This window comes from Schistocerca americana, chromosome 2, assembly GCF_021461395.2.
Source record: "Schistocerca americana isolate TAMUIC-IGC-003095 chromosome 2, iqSchAmer2.1, whole genome shotgun sequence".
Lineage (NCBI taxonomy): Eukaryota > Metazoa > Arthropoda > Insecta > Orthoptera > Acrididae > Schistocerca > Schistocerca americana.
The window spans coordinates 525,792,109-525,810,863 of NC_060120.1; the positions used below are offsets into that span (position 1 = coordinate 525,792,109).

Consider the following 18,755-nt stretch of genomic DNA (forward strand, 5'->3'; position numbering starts at 1 on the left):
GAGGCAAGCACAAGTAGAACAACGACGAAAGATCAACATGAAACGATATCTTACTTCATTCCTTGGCGAACACGCAGCAAGTGAAAAGAACGTGTTGCTGCGTAATTTATGATGACGGTATACGCATCGTACTCGTCTAAGTGCAAATTTTCCAAGCAAAGATATTTGCTGAAGATATTCCACTAAAAGCCACAAAACATTACCATCTCTTGGTGGTTACATCTTTCGCCCATATAAACTCTACATCACAAGGATTGCTGATTATGTAAGACTTCAATGTTCCAAAACACAAGAGAAGATTCACATAAGTTTGTCATTATACACTTCACTCTGGGATGTACAATCAAGTTTTGGCAACTGAGTATATGCATATTTTGCACTATACTTGGTGGAAGGCCTGTAATGACACTGACACTCACAATATCGTTAAAAATGTAATTAATGTCTCCTTGTTTGTTGGACTGATAAAATATGGAAGTGATTGTGGATATAGAAACGTGGATCTAATGAGGTGCTGACTTTGCTCTCATCTGGATTGTTTTAACCACTTCCTTATCTGCAGATTGAGAATTCGCATAAGCACTATCAGGTGTGTAGGATATGTGTGTTTTGAGCAATATGATTACTTTAGGCAGAGTATTTTTGCACTGTTGACTGAAAGTGCATGCTACACTGAACGTCACTGAATTACATGTTAATATTCTTAAAGTTCCCTATTCACCTTTCAATTACATCTTGTTACTTTATTTCTCTCTATTAAAATGCTGCTTGTGGTAGAATGCAACGTTTTGAATGGAATTTATACAGACCACTGGTTTTTCTATGATCGGGTGATACTTTATACATGGTTTGGTCCGGTTCCGAAAGTTCATTGTCAAAGCTGTCCCTTGTTTGTAAAAAGTACAAAAGTAGCCCGTCACTTTGTTTGCCAACAAGGCGAACATGAAGCAGTTAAAAGCTGATCAACAAAATGGATACTATACTACTAATAGCGATGTAATCAAAGGAAGTCTACGTTCGTGACTTCCTGTTCATGTTCTGCAGGGGCTGCAGGAATAGAAGTACGTGTGCTCTGTAGGAAAGGGAGTGTGTCATTTGCAGTACCAACAGTAAATAATAAGACCACTACAGACGTTTTCAGAGAATTCATCTTTGTTGACGCATCTGTCCACTCATCTGTTACAGAGTACGAGGAAGTTCCAGAAGAGACGCGCCAGTGTGGTGCGACAGACTGTCCAGAGCCCTCGACATCATACCGGAATTTTCAGCTGGACGCAGCATGTGAATGTTGCTGTGTGGGGACGGGTTACTCCCGTAACCGAAATTTGCATATCCGAAGATGGTTCCAGAGGGACAGTAACCAGCTACGTGAATATACATTTTTGCAATCATGACGGATTATAAGTAACATTGTATAACCAGTGATTGCAGTATCCCACCAGACATTTTGTCCGTTTTTCCAAAATGCGAGGTTAAAGGCATCAAAAAGAAAATTACTTCACTTCATTTTTCTAAGGATAATGTGACATAATTAACTTCCACGTGGCAGAATTTGCTACATACATAACTGATATGCCATTTACACTAAAACCTTAAACAATTAAACACTTATCATGTTAAATAAATAATAATATTGTTCCGTGTGTGGAGCTGTTAGTGATGTCTGAAACATCGGCTCTTTCTCTCTAAGTCGTTCCTTGTGTGACTTTCCCTCTAACAGAAGGGTGGGGGACAAGGTTGTAATTCGAAACAATCTACACATCTTCGCTCCTAGCCAGCTGGGTATTTTATCTTTAAAATATTTCCTTATTTCTTATCCACTTTTTATGTGCTCCAGTCTTTTTCTGCACTACAAAGTTTACTCTGCTGAATTGAAGCTTTTTCCCACTTTCCAAATCACAACATTGTCTTGTGTTAAATTATTACTTACTATGGCGCACGACCAACGCAGTATCACAAAACCGTCAGTACTTTATGTAGGATGTCTTTCCTGAGAGTCGTTAAGTGCCCTTTCTCTGGACTTATAACAGATATATGCCATTTCCGTTTCGAATTGTGTTGATAGACTCAATCCTAACAAACAATGCTCGTTTAGCCTTTAATTTGACTGCTTTACACGCAAAACGATTTTTTAAGGAGGGGAATTTTACGTGCCCATACGATATGGCGGTCCCAAATTTAATCCACGGTAAGTTAGATGTATAACTTTGGATAACAGTCTGTAGCTAAAGAATTAACCACATATTTCAAATAGATTTAATGTATTATACAGGACGTAGAGGTGTAGGTCTCCAAAAAATTACAAATGCTGCAAAAAACAAAACATTACGTCTAAGAATAATAAAAAAATTTAGAAGATGGTGGAAACAGCTTACGTAGTCTCTGGAGTACACTCCCTCGTATGATTCTAAGATTGGTAACTAGACTGTAGTATCTAAGTACTAAAGTTCCTCTATGCACAAGAGAATGCTCTTTACACCGGACGGTGAATGATATAAACGTCACTGACATTTGTTCACCTCCTTTCATCAGCATTCGAGCCGTACGACATTAAAAGATAGGCTTTATTGAGAGAAAAAAATATTCCTTTCCAGTCTGTGCCTAAAGTATGGTAACCAGTTTTATTGAATGCTGTAGTTGTAATGCTGATAATACGTATGACACAGCGAACGATCACAGATCCTTTCAAGTACAAGGAAAGTCAATCTGCTGCTAGTTGCTGCAACCAGAGTTCACGGAACGGAAAATGAGGAGGGAACTTAACGATAACATTCGATGATACCATCGGGTATCTAAACATATATAAATGAAAATATAACGCAGAGAGCAGTAGTTGTTTTTGTCGAGTACAATGAAGGCTGCTTTGTTGCTTGTTGCTGGTAAGTATTGGTAGAATTTATTATCTGTCATTCACGATAAACATTTTTTTCTTAACCCAATTTTACATAATTTCTCATGTATTAATCCGTGCGAAAGCTATTTCCATGTATAGGTAGATGGTTGATCGGCCGAAAAAAAATGAAATACAATCCAGGAGACTTTAAAATGCATATCTTATTTCGAACGAGCACTTGTTAATCTTCGCTATTGTGAAGCTTATCTCGTCCAGTGTAAGCTGTTTGCTATATCGAATCATCAGCAGAGTGCAGTAAGCAACTGTTAAACCACTTGGACCACATTATATTCTTGTTTTATCGTAACATAACACTCACATATACTCTCCTGTACATAAAACTGTTGCACAATAAATAGAAACAAAGCGTCTAATATGGAGATCGATGCTTACCGATACTATTTAGACAGTTACAACCCAATCGTTATTGTACGAGTATTTGCAGTGTACAAATCTTTATAAATGTAAAAAAAAGAAACGCTACGAGTGGCGGCCTTACTGCAGGAAACCGTGATTATGTATCACAAAGTTGTATGAATGAATTTAGAGATCTGAATAAAATGTTATCGTTCTCCAAAACGATTGAAGGCTGCATTTGGTAAATAGCTAATTAGACTGAATTCACGCAAATACTTTAACAAAGGTAATGCGGTAAATAAACGAAATGCGCTTGCGCGATCCTGGATGTAAAAAAAAAAAAAAAAAAAAAAAAAACCACGCGTAAAATGAACACTATAGACGTTAATCTGTGATGAAATAATTTTAATAAAAACTTTAATTGCGGCTAGCATCACTTCATAGGTACTATATTGCGTCAAGCAAATAACGATAAAGCTGTGTCTTTGAAAATATCTTTAGTCGTGACCGGAAGTAATTAATTCCTTATCCTTAGCAGATTTTATTCGAATAGTGCCGTAGAAACTTTCCCTCAAGTCAACAACCTACTGCCAGTACTAATGTCATGTAGATATATGTTATTTACAGAACACAACATAAAATCATAAAATTACTTTGGCCTCAAGATAGCCAGTATAGTTTTGTCACTCAAACATGTATTGCACTTATATCACTTTTTGTTTCAACTGTTTGTCTGTGTTAGCATAGCAGTGCTGCACCATATGAAGAACCATAGTTACTACAGCTTTCTATAACAATGACTACTTGATTGAAAATTAGTTCTCAATTTAACGTATCTCTATTATCTATATTTTTCCTTTATGACCTTCTCCGAAGTTATGATGAGAGGATAGGACTACGTTGGTGGTTTGACTACACCAATCTAATGTCCCAAGGAAGCTGCCGGCCGGGATGGCCGAGCGGTTCTAGGCACTTCAGGCCGGAACCGCGCGACCGCTACGGTCGCAGGTTCGTATCCTGCCTTGGGCATGGATGTGTGTGATGTCCTTAGGTTAGTTAGGATTAAGCAGTTCTAAGTTCTAGGGGACTGATGACCTCAGATGTTGAGTCCCATAGTGCTCAGAGCTATTTTTTGAACCAAGAAAGCTTCTATTATACTGGCATGCGTATAACACAACTATAAAACTACTGGATGTATCTTACTTTGCGATTAGTTGCTTGCAGTACGCTGTAATGCTATTTATGAAATTCAGTACAGACAGTAGGCTCGTTTGATTAGCGATGAACTTGGATAAACTTGGGCCACATTGCTTTTTTCATTAACTCTAAAAACCTTCTTGCGATCATGTACTACGCACATACACGTGCTCCCTCACTTATATCTTAGCTTCCCCCTTCTTATAACATCAATTCCAGCACACTTCGTCATTTCTGCCCCTAAACACATGTCTGACCCACAACGCAGATTGTTCGCAACTCATCCCTCCGTGCGTTCTTACGCCAACGATATTATTGTTACATGAAAAGTATGACCCATGTCATAGAAATATAACATCCCTGTCATTTCCAGACTACTTACTACAACGTCTTGACATAATTATTTGTTATTTATTCTTTCAGCATATATTACAGGCTCATAAAATATCATTTATGATTAATTTCATGAGTACATACAGTTCCAAAAATGGTTTTAAATTTATGATACCAAATAGCTGGAAAACACGTGCTGCACGGTGTCGTAGTTTTACAAGCTATTACATAAGACCTGCATTTGTGAGCCATCTGTAAAGGAGGGGATCAAAATGGAGTTTGGTATTTTCTTTGTGAAACAGCAGGCATCAATGTTCTGGTGATTTCAGAGAAAAAACGACAACGTAAATGTTTTTAATAAACTGTTCAAAATACGTAACTGTTTTCTTAGAATTAACGTATATGCTGCACTTGAAATTAACTGTGAAGGCGGTTTACAGTATCACCAAGTACAAGTAGCTCTAAAAGAATGTATCTTGGATCTCATGACTTCGGGACATTTTGCTTATGTTTTCGTCTAACCTGCCACCTCCCAAACAATTGGATACTTTTTTTATACTGTGTAAAGTGTGAACATTTATAGCCATATCACAGCTCGCTGTCGTACCTTTGAAAATATCTTTCCGACTATCACTTTGGTTCCATTAAGACTGTTGTGTTGTACTATTTCTGCTGTGAGTTACCGAATAAAATCATAAATCAGGTCCGATATCCGGTATTCTCGTACGTTGTCCACTAAATGACATTTCGGAACGAATATTGTTCGGAATATTTCAAGGAACGAGGCTTCGATGTGGGCGACATTGCCCATAGTGTGATTCCTAGTTGATGGGTATCACAAGACTTGTGTTTGCTGAATCAGTATGGTTTCTTATGGAGGGGACTTCCGTCCACCAAAACGGTCATCAACCGTGGGTATAAAATGGGGGTTCATCTATTCTACAAGTACAACGAGTTAGGCATCCAATTATGTGTGCTTTTTTCGAGTCGCTCGGCATGCTTTGTCGCTCTTTCGGCCTACGGATAACTTCTGCTGGAACGGCAGAAAGTTGTGTAAAAGGACCTTGAAGACATCTTCTTAGATCCAGATACATTTCCACTACTGAGCGGTATTAGTTTCTACTTGTTCGATAAGTTACGTCAATGTCTACTAGCTGGGTCTTTTGATACAATTCAACGAAACCTAATTCTGTGGTGAATCAGATTCGGAAAAGCGAAATCAGTACTTCGACCTTCTCTCCTAGATTTGTCGAGAGGGTGTCAGTATGGTCAAAGAGTGACTTAATAAGTGAAGTAGATGTGTATATTGTACCCATATACGTTAAGATTTTTGGTCATATCGGCTATTGAGTGATTAATTTAAATATCATAGCTGCTTTCAGGTTTCGCTTTTAACAAGGCTAAGAAGTCTTGAAACGTGTATTGAAGCTCTTAATGTTTTGACAGAAACTTAGTAACGTATCACTAGAACTGTGATGGGTCTTTGCATTTCACTGAAAACTTGCTGGGCTCATACAGGTCTAAAATGCAGTTTGCAAATACTCGTAGAGTTGACCATTTTGTGTTTCACACCCTCGTCACTAATGGAGCTGAATATTCGATCTTGACAGCTGCAATATACTGTAGTTAAATTCCTGATATTTCTTCTGAGGGGGAATTCTTTCCTATATCCAGTAACATTCTATTGACACTAAAAGACGTTCAATTTGTAACCTCCCTATGATCACTGAGCTGCTCTTTCATAACAACTGATACGGGGACTCTGAGTCTGTTAGATGTAAGAGAGTGGCTTCTGTAGCTAAAATGCTAGAGGTACTTGTCAGATATGAATTAAAATGAGCGTATGGCATTTGTCAGAGAAATTGCCCAGAACAGTATCACACAAATCCTGCCTGTGGCACCAGGTTTAATCACATTGCTCTACTATTTAATAGCTATATGTATTTTGAGAGTTAGTGACTGGTTTTGGAATCCTTTTACACTTGAGAAGTAAAGAACCATGACGATAAGCTGTGACACATACTAGAATGCGCACGCAACACCTCTTGTAGGAATGGTGAAAAGAGGACGCCAGCTTTATTTATGTAACAAAAACAGTTACTGCACCAGTTACGTTTTCCTGACTATAGTTTTCGCAATTTTATTTCCCCTTAGTGTTGTTGGAAGCAACATAAATTTTCGATCATTTGTCTGCGTGTGTGTAACTCAACGATTTTTCAATTGCGGTCGTCTGTTTAGTCCTCACCGCAATTAAAAAGCCAGCAAATTTAAATCATAGAACATAATTTCAGCTATTCAAGGATAATATTTTTGGAATATCTTATTACGCATTTCATACCGCGTTCAAAATACAGAGACTGAGTCAATTCACAAAGTTTGTTTGTGCACTTTGAACTGTAACGTATGATGTCACGTTCTTCGTTGCCTTTATGAAATTTTCGGTGTGCTGGCTGAAAAATTTTCTCATGCGTTACATTTCAAATGTTTCTGTAAAAACTATGAGGGGTCTTACAAACGTAAGTAGTAGTGCAATAATGAACAGCAACGAAAAATGCGCTACAAGTCACTAACTAAACAAACTACGAACAAAGGGATTAAAGAAAGGTGAACATAAGTACGAACAGCAAATAAAAGACAATGTTAAACAATAAGTAGCAAAAACAAAACAAAAACTAGGGGAGAACCACGTAAAAATTAGAAAGCCAAATATAGACCACATAATTGACGCTGCTGAAGAAAGCGAGTGCAGTGAAAAAACTCTTATATTCTTTACAGAAAACTACGTAGTGAAACTGACAACAAGTATCCAACAAAACAGTTGCATAATAAAATAAAACTGCAATTACTGGAAACACATTTCTTGATCACAGAGTATAACGAGAAGTACAAGAGCCCTAAAGTTACCATATTGAGATCTCAAAGAACAGAAGGAAACATATCCAGTCATGTTAAGAGCAAACTACAGATCCAACAGTGAGAGGATGCATTGTCTTCTTGGTAGATGTCATCGTACCGAAAACATTTAACTGCATGGAGGGGTGGACACGCTCCTCAAACACAAACGCATAGGAGTTTAGATCGATTATGGCTTCCTTTATGAAGAATCACCGACACGAATACATTCCTCAGACCTTAACGCTGCCTCACTCATTGCAGGTTGTTTGCCTTGAGACGTTTCACGCCCTACCCGCCACTCGCCTCATACCCGATCGAGCATAAAACGTCTTTCACCTTAAACGGCTGCTCAAAGCAGGTCCGGTTCGGATATTGGAGTGAAAATTGAAGACTTCGTCGCCTGTGAACAGCAGTCGATGTGAGCGAACGAATCTGGAACCTACTGTGGACAGCGGAAAACAGCGACTTTCGTGGGATAATCGTTGAGCAGACATTGCTGGTAGCCCAGTTGTTCATCTGGGGCGCCTTTCCCTCAACTGTTGCATGTCTGTTCATCCGTACACATCTCCGCAGCTGTCTTTCACTTCTGTCATCTATGGTCAATGCTGCCCCACTGGTCATGCTGTCAGTTTTCGATAGTGCAGTTTTACCATGCACAAATCACTTTAAGCAGGGTGACACTTGAACAGTTAACAAACTGAGGCGTACATCTACTCTTTACCAGAAAGGCAATAATCATACCGTTTTGGACGTCAGATAAATAGCTTCGTTTCCGCATTATGACAACGATTGCACTGTCCCCCGCGGCTCCCTGATGATCTTTATATAGAGTCCACTGATAATGCTACACCATACCTTCGTTGAGTGGTTATCTCGCGTTGATGTCGAACAAAGGCGGTGGTCACATTACTGTGACGGAACCGTGTATGTACTAGTGTCTTGGACTTGACGTAGATAGTGAAATGACTCTGATGTCTCCTGTCGTACAATATGCGGAACATCACAAGAAGTTATGGGAGACGTTCCATGCAAGGCTGTCACTTCTTTGCCTCTAAATTTAGTTTGAATGTAACAGAAAAACAAACAAATACTAATGGCACCTATTAATCTTCTCTATCACGTGATTTTCAGAGGACGGAACAGGGACAATATTTTAATAGGTTACGTTCATTATCTTGATGAGGAGCAAAAGACTTTACAGAGCCGTCCACTTGGAGATATTTGTACTTTTCAGTGAAACCCCAGCTACATGATCGTAACGAGGAAGGCTTCCAGCTTCCGCATTGCCTTTTTATTCTTTACTACTAACGGTGGAGCGGGCTGTCTGATGTCAAAACCGATGAAGAACCTAACTTAATCAGCCAAATATCTGGCTAGCTTTTAGTGTGGCAGAGCCTTACTAAAAAGGCAAACCTTCCCAAATATGAGGAAAGAACTAATATTGTCAATTTAATTTTGAGATAATAACAATCCAACAAGAACTTGAAAGACCACTGTAATTGTATATTGGAACACTTGTCCGACATGAGCATATCGTGCATGGCGCTGTTGATTCGTTGTTTTTTATTTTCTGCTACCAGCGGACTGTTCAAGTAACACATATATAGCATACAGAAGCGATGCAGTGCTAAGTGGGAGGGTTGCACTAGCAGCCATTAGACGAAATAAAGATCTTTAATTACGGTCACTGACCTTTACAGCACTGGTAGCAGTGGCGGAGGTCCACGGACAACCAGAAGAGTCGACCACCGCCAACATCGGGAATGAGAATCTAAGCACCGGAAATATCACGGCTGAGAATATATTTCTGGGGAGGTCGTCCTACACGGAAGATGACGGTGATACCATTTGTGTCGCAGCAGACAACAAGTTCTACTTGTATGCTAATTCGTTGAAGCTGTATTCTTGCTACAACCAGTTACCGAAAGGTAAGTTACTTTGAACAAAACTGTTTTCTGTTCAAAATTGACAAGATAAAACCAGTTTTTTTAGCATAAAAATTCGCGTAGGGTTCCATAAAGAAAGTGAAAATATGAGTGAAATCAAAACATCAATTAACAGTGGCTACCCTTGCCTCGCCGAAATTACGAAATTGCAACTCTTCATGATTCCCCACCAAAACCATTCAGAGCAATTTGCTGCACATATTTAGTCCACCTTTTATAGTAATTTTCTTGCCCCTTAAATATGCTGCATGTTTTTCACTACACACCCTTGAATTCTTTTAGGAGGATTATGTCGTATAACGTGACATGAAGTACGCAATGGGCCATAGTTTCAACATTTTACGAAAAATATTTTAACAGGCGGCGGAAGTTGCCACGAGTGCCGTGGTCCGTAGCGTGTGGTTAATTTTCACAGTGCATGTGTTGGCAGTGAAGTACACACACCTTTACTAAGCTTAACACTATAAACCAATAGGCAACGTACACTTCTCTTCATACCCTGTAGAAGGCCGAACCTGGATTAATATGTATAAACAATACCCGTCATACCCTTAGGAGCAAGTAGAAACAGGCTTGCAGTTTTAAAGAAGTTAAAATTTAACGACGCGTTGACATAGAGACAAAGAATTAGGTGAACTGGGCAATGATAAGTGAACGTACTGGTCTACATCTTTTCGGAAACATCATGTTGGCATTAAATTAGGGCACAGACTCATTCATTGTCTTAGTGAGAAATCTACAATGTAATATCGGACCGAAATATATGCTACTTATAGGCGATGACACACTGTATTAGCAATCAACCGTACAACCATTGCAAAAAGTTTCCCAAATATCGGGCATTTATATGGTAAATAGAAACATGCCACATATTTTAGTTAGGAGTCAATGAAGGTTGAAAAAAGAACCTGATAAAAGCACGTTACTTAGGCCAGACCAAAATATCGCGAAAGACGAAGATGTGGGGTTGTCGTATAACTGGTTAAGATTTCCACTACGTTAGAAGTTGTGCCTGCACGCCTGTTGGTTAGCACAAGAGTACATGAAAGTTAAATAATGAATCTTTAAATGCAAATGTCTAGAAAACAAGTGGCAAAATCTACACATATAGTAAGTTTGTTACTATACAACCACGACATTATTTAGCTTGGCTTTTCGTGGCCACTGCTGTAAGCAGGCTGATACATTGCAGTCACCAAGAACAGTGGTTAAGGAAAATGCAACATCTATCGAAGCTTTCAGAAGAGCTGTGCTTATACTGTGAAATTGCTCGTCGTGTTCTAGCAAAATATCACGATTAAAACTCATGATGAGCCGACCGAAATGCCCCAGCCCCAGGTGCAATAAATTAGCGGACGATTAATAAACAGAAGGTGGCCTCGCATCTCGCACTAAGCTGAGGTCCATAACTTCACAGGGATCGTGCAATGAAACACTGGCACAATTTCAAGAGAATAATTCTTCAAACTCTAACAAAATGTGTATCTTCTAGAGTTGGGGAAAACTGAAGATCTCACCACTACAAACTTTTGGTCTCCTCAAAACAATTAACATTTAGTGACCTTGCACTCTCCAAACATGGCATTCTGAGTGATGGAGAAAGGTACCTAATTCATTCAGTGTTTCTACAGGGTGATTGCGTTTAGCATCCGCAGTTCTGACTTTGACGATAGCTTCTGACAGCACGGCGCAATTGTAAATTCTTTGCGTTTAGCTGTTGTCTATTCAAGTCTAATAATTGAATGTATGTCAGCGATGAGTCTCTATCTGTGGTCTTTGATGTTCGTGACTATTAAGTATCACGAAGGCTAAGTCCCATCACAAATCAGCAATCAACTATCCCGTTATCTGTCTAAACGGTAAAGATGATTCTTCTAGAGTCCGACTTCTGACTAATAATTCCAACCGTAAAACTTTTAAAATTCAGATCGTCTTTAAAATAACCTAGTAGCACTTAACATGCGTACTACTATTGCAAGAGTGCAAGAGAGAAATGAAGTTAACATCTCCATTGCCGAGTTACATTGTAGTCACCGCAAACTTACAGCTCGATGGGGCTACAACCCTCTTCTAAGAAAAATGTTATTTTTGGTCAATTCATGGTCTGGGGTTTAACCTTCGTAAATAATAATTTCTTGAATTATTCTGTTTCGTATCATATGGTATTCTTTCATTGTCCGTTCTTTATGATAAGCATTAGTATTTACGTAACACTGTTGTTTATTAAACATTTAAGAGTGTAAATTTTGTTGTCAGTAGCTGTCATCACTGTCAAGGTGACTGATTTTTCTATTTCTTTTTGCTACAAAAGGGTGTTCCATATGGGTTGGGGGAACGTTCGGACGGCGGAATTCCGTTGCTGACCTGTACACGAAGGACAGAGTAAACGCATTTCATCCAGTCACGTTGGATCGTTCTACTGTTAAGATAGTCTCACGTACGACAAAGTTTTACGGTTACCGGGGACCGGCGGTGCTGACCATTCCCTAAACACAAACTCAGGGATCGCCAGATCAGTTCCCAGCAAACGAAACCGAGGTCCCTCAGGTTATCGTCATTTGCCTCGTCACAGGGTACATGTGTTGCCTACTGAATGCTTCGCACGTCAGGAGCATTACCCTCCTAGAGGAACATGGTTCTAGTGATATCCTTAAACTTTCGAAATACGCTATAAGTCAGGTTTATTCGCGTCGCCAATCTTCCAACTGTCTGCCATAGTACCAGTAAGGATAGGAACCCTGTAACATAGCACACCGTGTGACCCCACATTATCTCTGATACACGAACATAACATAATCTTGTCACAACGCTGATAGTGAAATTCGCACTATGTAAAAAAGGTGAAGCCTTACCGTTGTCTTATCACTAGTAAAATTAACTGCTATGTTATTTTTGTACTTCCTACCTTCAGAAAAGCGCATTTCTCTTCTTTGCAGTTTACGTGGTGAAACCAAAGAGTCAGTGCAAACCATACCTGTCAGATTGTCCCAGGAACTAGAAGTATTGCATATCAGTCGGCTCAGATTGAATCGTCTGCGTGGGAGTGGAGAACAAATAGCTGGACTGCTGACTGAAGACATCTGCTGTTTCCCGAGGAGCCAAGAAACTGGAAATGTGTCAGAACTTGACTCTTGCTTTTAAAAATATCCGGTCGAATCTATACATCCTATTCTGTGTCAGTTTCTGATTACTTCACGACATGCCGTAAATATCATTACTGTAAAAATTAGTATTAAAAACATTGCATTTGTGTTCTTCTTATGTTTCTGTTGTTTCTATAACAGTTGTATGCCGACGCAATATAAGTGTAGTTTAATGACGTCAACTGTTATATTAAACGGTACAAGATATTTCTCTACCTACAGGTTCACGTTAATACTGACAAACTACGGCTTGTTATTAATAACATCAAATGCATTTCATCCGTTATTCACGCTGACCTATATTCCCAATGTCCACTTCCAACCTTAACACACTGACTGCCACGAGGACACCGGCGGCCACAGCAAAGACTTACGATTGACGCCTCGGCTGGGCCTTACCTGGCCTTGGAAAGAAGTGAAAAATTTGTAATCCAGAGGAAATGGTGTCATATCTCACGGTTCTATATAAATTTATTGCAAGCTATTTGAAATATCACGACAAGATGCGTGTTCGCATTATCGAAGTAGTAAAAGTGACCGTGTACCGTCTCAATTACTAGATCTTGTCGATTGAAGCGTAAGTAAAGGTGCGTGCTGAAAAGTAATGCCTCCGAATTGTTATATGTGAAAACTTATAAAGCTTTTTTAATAAAATAAACCTTATTAACACTCTACATCCTCATTCTTCCAGTCACTATCTTTATCCAAACCAGAGAACAGATTCTTGATACCCCCACTGTAGAATGTTTGACCTTGTTGAAGGGGCCACAACATTACTTCTACTTGCTCCGCTTCATCACTATCAAAGTGAAACCCTCTAAAAGTCTTCATCGAGTGTTGGAAAAAGATGACGGGCGGATGGCGCATAGTCGGGGTGTATGGAAGATGATCTGTTACCTCGTATACAAAGTGTCGGGTTGTTACACATGTCGCATGTACATGCTCTGTCGTTGTCATGATGAAGGAAAGGTAGCTCCATGTGTGCAAGAACTCTTCGATTCGTCTTTTCAGTTTATTTAAAGAATACAACAAGCAGTATCTCGGGGTCTGTCACAGTTACGTAACACACCGCCATGTCACACGCTACAGTACGTAGCCCTCGATCGACAGAGGGTTGCAATTACGTTATGGAATCGTGAGAGTCGACCGAGTAATATGCACGACGCGTAAGAGGGTAACCTGCATTGTTAATACAATGAAAAACTCGGAGGCATACATCCCGTCTTAACAATATTTCTTTCATTTTTTCTTGGGTAACATCAGATATATAAAAAAAAAAGCATGATGCAAAACGAATGCTACAAAATAGTGTTATACCAATAAACAGAAAGATAAACCGAGACAGGTAAGAAAATCGTTATCAGTTAGATTAAGGAAACCATACATTAATCATAAATTAATATCTGCTCAGTACTAAAATTAAAAGTAAATCCCAAATGGCGATAACACACGTAATTTGCTTGATAGGGGTACACAACAGCGCACATGATTAAGAAAAAATTCCGCATGTCACGGTAGACATTTGATTGCTCATCCCAGTTCAAGACAAATGTGTATCTACCTAACCTTAGTCCGACTCTCTGGTTAACAGAAATGCTTTTCAGAAAATGAGGCTCTGGTAACGCTGTTACTACATGCAGCGGGGCTAAGAACAAGTAGCACTAATTCTGGGCTGACGTGGAGCTCTCCCACTAGCTCGGTGAGACGAGAAAATGCCGTGGAAATCGGAGACTCAGACTGAATGATGTTCAAGTTGAGTTTGCTCCAAACATCCTTTTTCAGTTAAAGCTTCAAACAGTATCTAGTTGACACCTCCAATTGTGGTATGTTATCTTTTTCTATCTGTCTTTATTTAAACATTAAGACATAACATAAACTTCTTACGTATAATACGTCGGTTTTACTCTGTCCATGATTTAATTAAAAACAGTTGAAAATAATAGTGCACACAAAAACATCGTCGGTATCGAATGAGGTACAAAGGACGCAATACGTAGGGGACACTAAATCGCACATTACGTTACACATTATAATTCGGTTCTAGACATCCATCGTCCAAGCTTATCTTCACAGTGCTGGTACGTAGACACACGAGCAAATTTCACTTTCGGAAAGGCGTTCAACTACCTTGCATTTGCAAATTTCGCAACTATCATACGTTGCCGAAACGTACACAACACGTCTGCATCAACTTTTGTCAAGTTTCCCTCCCCTCCCACTCACACACCAAATTAGGCTCCAGGGGATTAATGTCGGGAGATTGTAGAGTCGAGAACATCGAAAATCCATGACCGATTCATTTGTTTGGAGATGCTTCTATTCCAAAGTGTGGCAGTGTACCATCGTTCCGAAACCTAAAGTGTTACTGAATACCAAGAGAAACTTTTCAAACGCATCATGTAATGTATTGCAAAGGAACGAACGATGCAAGGGCACATGCAAATTGTCCAGTAATAGGTAAGGGATCAAAAGCACATCTTTCATGATTCTAGCCTGTAGATTTATGTTGTTGCGCCACGAACACAAGCCATGTACTGGGTGATATTTTCTGAATTCTTCCAAATTTCTCGCACCTTTGGCTGGAAGGTAATAGTTGCTAGCAGAATGTCACATCATATTCCTTTCGCGGGTGACGTTGATATTTAGCAAACGATTCGGGGACGTAGGTTTACGACGCCGCACATAGGAGTGAAGGCAAGGCACGGCGGGCACTGTACACAAGTGTGATGAAATCAGGGCAGCACAGGGAACTGACATGCTGTGAATAACCGATATATTGCAGATAGAAGTGCAGCCAATGAACTGTATATATTGACCGAAGAGGGCGCTATTAAAGAGCGCTCCACTTGTTTCCTCCAGAGGAAATACGTCAGGGGTGTAGCATGAAGGCGAGTGAATAACGATTGATTAAATTGCACGAAAACCTCGACGACATTCTGGTGATGAATCCCGTCGGCCAACCGGACCGCTGTAACTACTACCAACCTCTGCTGCACGGACGCGCTATAGCTGTGGCGGGGCGGGTTGAAGCTGCACCGTCGCGAGCAGCGAGATGTCCTCCTCCGCTCTGTGGGTGACATCGTCTGGCGGACTGCAGGCTGCTATTGGCTGGGGCGGGTCGGAGGCACCAACTACCGACCCCCCGGGTGAAGAGCAGTCTGCGGTCACTCACGAATATGCCCTGACTGCTAAGGCTAACTACAACAATGGCTGAAAGGTGTTTTCCCTTCGGCGCTGTAAGGGGGGTCCACAAGTTGTGTTTGAGCTAGCAGCCACCCACGTCCCGGGCTACCTATGCAGCCAGAACGCGCGGCGACCCCTTAGCCGTGAGGTGAGTAGGAGCGCTATGTCTGCAACAACAGGTTGGCGGACGCCGTTGCAGCAGGTTCCACCACTGGTATTGGTGCTGATCCACGCATGGACGCAACATGGCGCCATCACTGGGATCAGTGGGAGGCCTGCTGTTTAACTTTGATGCTGGAAACTCAACGAAAGAGTTGCCGGTTTTTCTCTGCACGCTTGCGCGTATGTCACCCCTCTCCACCAAACAATACCTCCCTGCCTTTCCGACTTATTGCAACCCTTGAGCGTTACATGGCGGTTGTGAAATGTCACGTTTACAGGTGACATGCAAGTTGTGTTTCAATCAATAATGGTTGATGTGAGTTGAAAATAGCTTCATGAGTGAAGGTAGTTTCGTCAGTGTATCCCACGTTACTTTTAAAATGTTCAGTATCTTTACTTGGTGCAGAATACAGTCACATAGCTATACTCTTCCATTTCGGGCTGTCGGTCCATGGTGCTGAATTAGCTTGCTATGATACAGAAACAGATCATTGTACATCCCTTCAAAAACTAGTTTTTCACATATCTGAAACTGCTTTTGGTGATGTAGTAGATTGGTTTAAGGAATTGCGTTATCTGTTTGTGTATTAGGTTTTGTCCTTGGTCGACTTTTGTGCATTACTTGTATACGAAGTTTACCGGTTTCCCAGAAGACTGTGCTTCAGGTGAGGAAAACCATTCCCATCAAGATGGCGTCTTCTGTGGTACTGTGTAGCATATGTACGAGCAGCCCATTGATCGGAAACACTCAGCATCCAAAACATATTAAGTTATTTATCTTTGTCCGTCTCATCGGGAAGCTGCCGTATATAAACTTGACAGGAGTGGCCATGGTTGCCTACTATGCAATCAGTAGACTCATACACTCAGGTTAATGGATCCAGTTCTCATGCCATATGTCACGATCACTTTATAGGCCATTGTCCTGTGTTGAAATGATTCCCAACATACTAACGGCAAGAGCTAGGGATCGTGAATCCAAAAAATGAGAAAGAAACCTGACGAGGATTTGAACAACGGCTGCATGAGGCTGCAGGTTTGATGTGTCATCGGACCACTCAATGACCTGCAAGGCCTGGCACGGTTATGTGGGATAACACACAGCAATCTGTATATTCCGATGCCCTCGTTTTCACCCAATAAGTGTTCCCTAAACGCACCTGATCTTAATTTGAGAGATAAGTTTTTGATTCGGCTCTGGTTAAAAATTCCCATGCTGGCATTTTTTCATCACCCTGTATATTGATTAAGGAAGTTAGCCGACAAGAGTATGTATTAACAATTACTGAAATTACAAACGTCTACAAAACAAGTGTGTTGCTCAGTGGGATTTGTTGTTGTTTACGTTATGGTTGGAAGGACCTCTCCAAGTCTCTTTATGTCTCAGAATGTGTGGCTTTAACTGATCCCTTTATCTAGTCAGATTCAGCCCACAATTTCCTTTTCCCCGAATTTCTGTTCAGTGTCTTCTTATTAATTACGTCATGTAGCAATCTAATCTTTAGGATTATTCTGTTGCACCTCATTTTAAAGGTTTCTGTTAACTGCTTATCGAAACTGTTTATTGTCCATGTTTCACTTCCATACACGACTACAGTCCCAACAAATACTTTAAGGTAATATGTCCTACACTTTAATTTATATTCGGTGTTAACATATTTCTCTCGTTCGAAGACACCTGTCTTGCCATTTCCAGTTTATATTTTACATCCATTCTAACTCGGCCACCATAGACATCTGCGTTCCCTTTCGCCTGTTTCATTCCCTGCAATTTTTGTATCTTCTCCATTCGTCAAATGAAAGCAGTATCAGACCGAGTGTATCCCGGCGTGTACAATCTTCTAAATACTTACAGAAATACAGGCGGGAGACATCGTTGACAACCTCTAATATTTCTGCAGAAGCACACCTTGCCACTTTCAAGACAAAACTGCAATAAGTAAGCGCAATGGAAACGAATGTAATAGTTCGGCTTTCGCTGAAAGTCAGTCAAGATAACACACACACTGTCAGTACTAGCGCCAACACTAAGATGGCCGTCGTCATGTGACCGAACCCGCCGATTCCAAGTGTGACCGATTCGTAGTATTAAATAATTCTCGTACGACATGGCGCGGTATCGTACTGTCTTTACGAAACGTAGTTGGAAGAAACAAACTGTTAACTACGTGCGTCTTTCCTTATGTCTTTCTTTCTACTAATTTTGTTTAAATAAATACATTTTCAGTGCACATAATAACGTTTGTTGATTGCTGATAAGTGAAACTCCAGCGCAAGCCGTCCCGACGAAAGCGAACGCCCTTAGGAAGCGGGCAGCGACCACGCCTCCTCTGACACCTATGGACACTGGCACAAAAAAACTTATCCGTGTCTCTGTGGCCGCGTTCCGCTGCTTTTCTCAAGCCACAAACAGCCATTAGTTCACCCCTGCTAACTTAAACTTTACACTGTAAAATGTTACTACACTTACTGTTTATAAACCTTCTATGTTCAACAAAACGTATGACCGGTGTAACCTAATGGACGTTACACCGCAAGGCTGTCATTGAACGTGGGCTTCTAGCCAAAGCACAATGTGGATGAAGGGGCTCGCTGTGCAAATTCGTTGCGGAACACAGGATTGTACAATGTCTGACCTACCTGCTA

The 18,755-nt window shown here is 40.4% G+C and overlaps 1 protein-coding gene across 1 annotated transcript; it reads left to right on the plus strand.

Annotated features, from left to right (window-relative positions):
* The first annotated feature begins 2,836 nt into the window (after positions 1–2,836).
* On the plus strand, positions 2,837–12,941 carry LOC124596320. The gene is made up of 3 exons (XM_047135421.1): positions 2,837–2,879; positions 9,376–9,603; positions 12,558–12,941. The coding sequence occupies exons 1-3, from the start codon at positions 2,852–2,854 to the stop codon at positions 12,617–12,619; spliced, it is 318 nt and encodes a 105-aa protein (XP_046991377.1). The 5' UTR covers positions 2,837–2,851; the 3' UTR covers positions 12,620–12,941.
* Positions 12,942–18,755: the final 5,814 nt, after the last annotated feature.

What these genes read in the sequence shown, in the direction of transcription:
- LOC124596320 (XM_047135421.1), top strand. Translation starts at nt 2,852, where the DNA reads ATGAAGGCTGCTTTGTTGCTTGTTGCTG. An exon ending in TGCTTTGTTGCTTGTTGCTG is followed by an intron (nt 2,880 to 9,375) that starts GTAAGTATTGGT and finishes TGACCTTTACAG; the next exon opens with CACTGGTAGCAGTGGCGGAG. An exon ending in CTACAACCAGTTACCGAAAG is followed by an intron (nt 9,604 to 12,557) that starts GTAAGTTACTTT and finishes TCTTCTTTGCAG; the next exon opens with TTTACGTGGTGAAACCAAAG.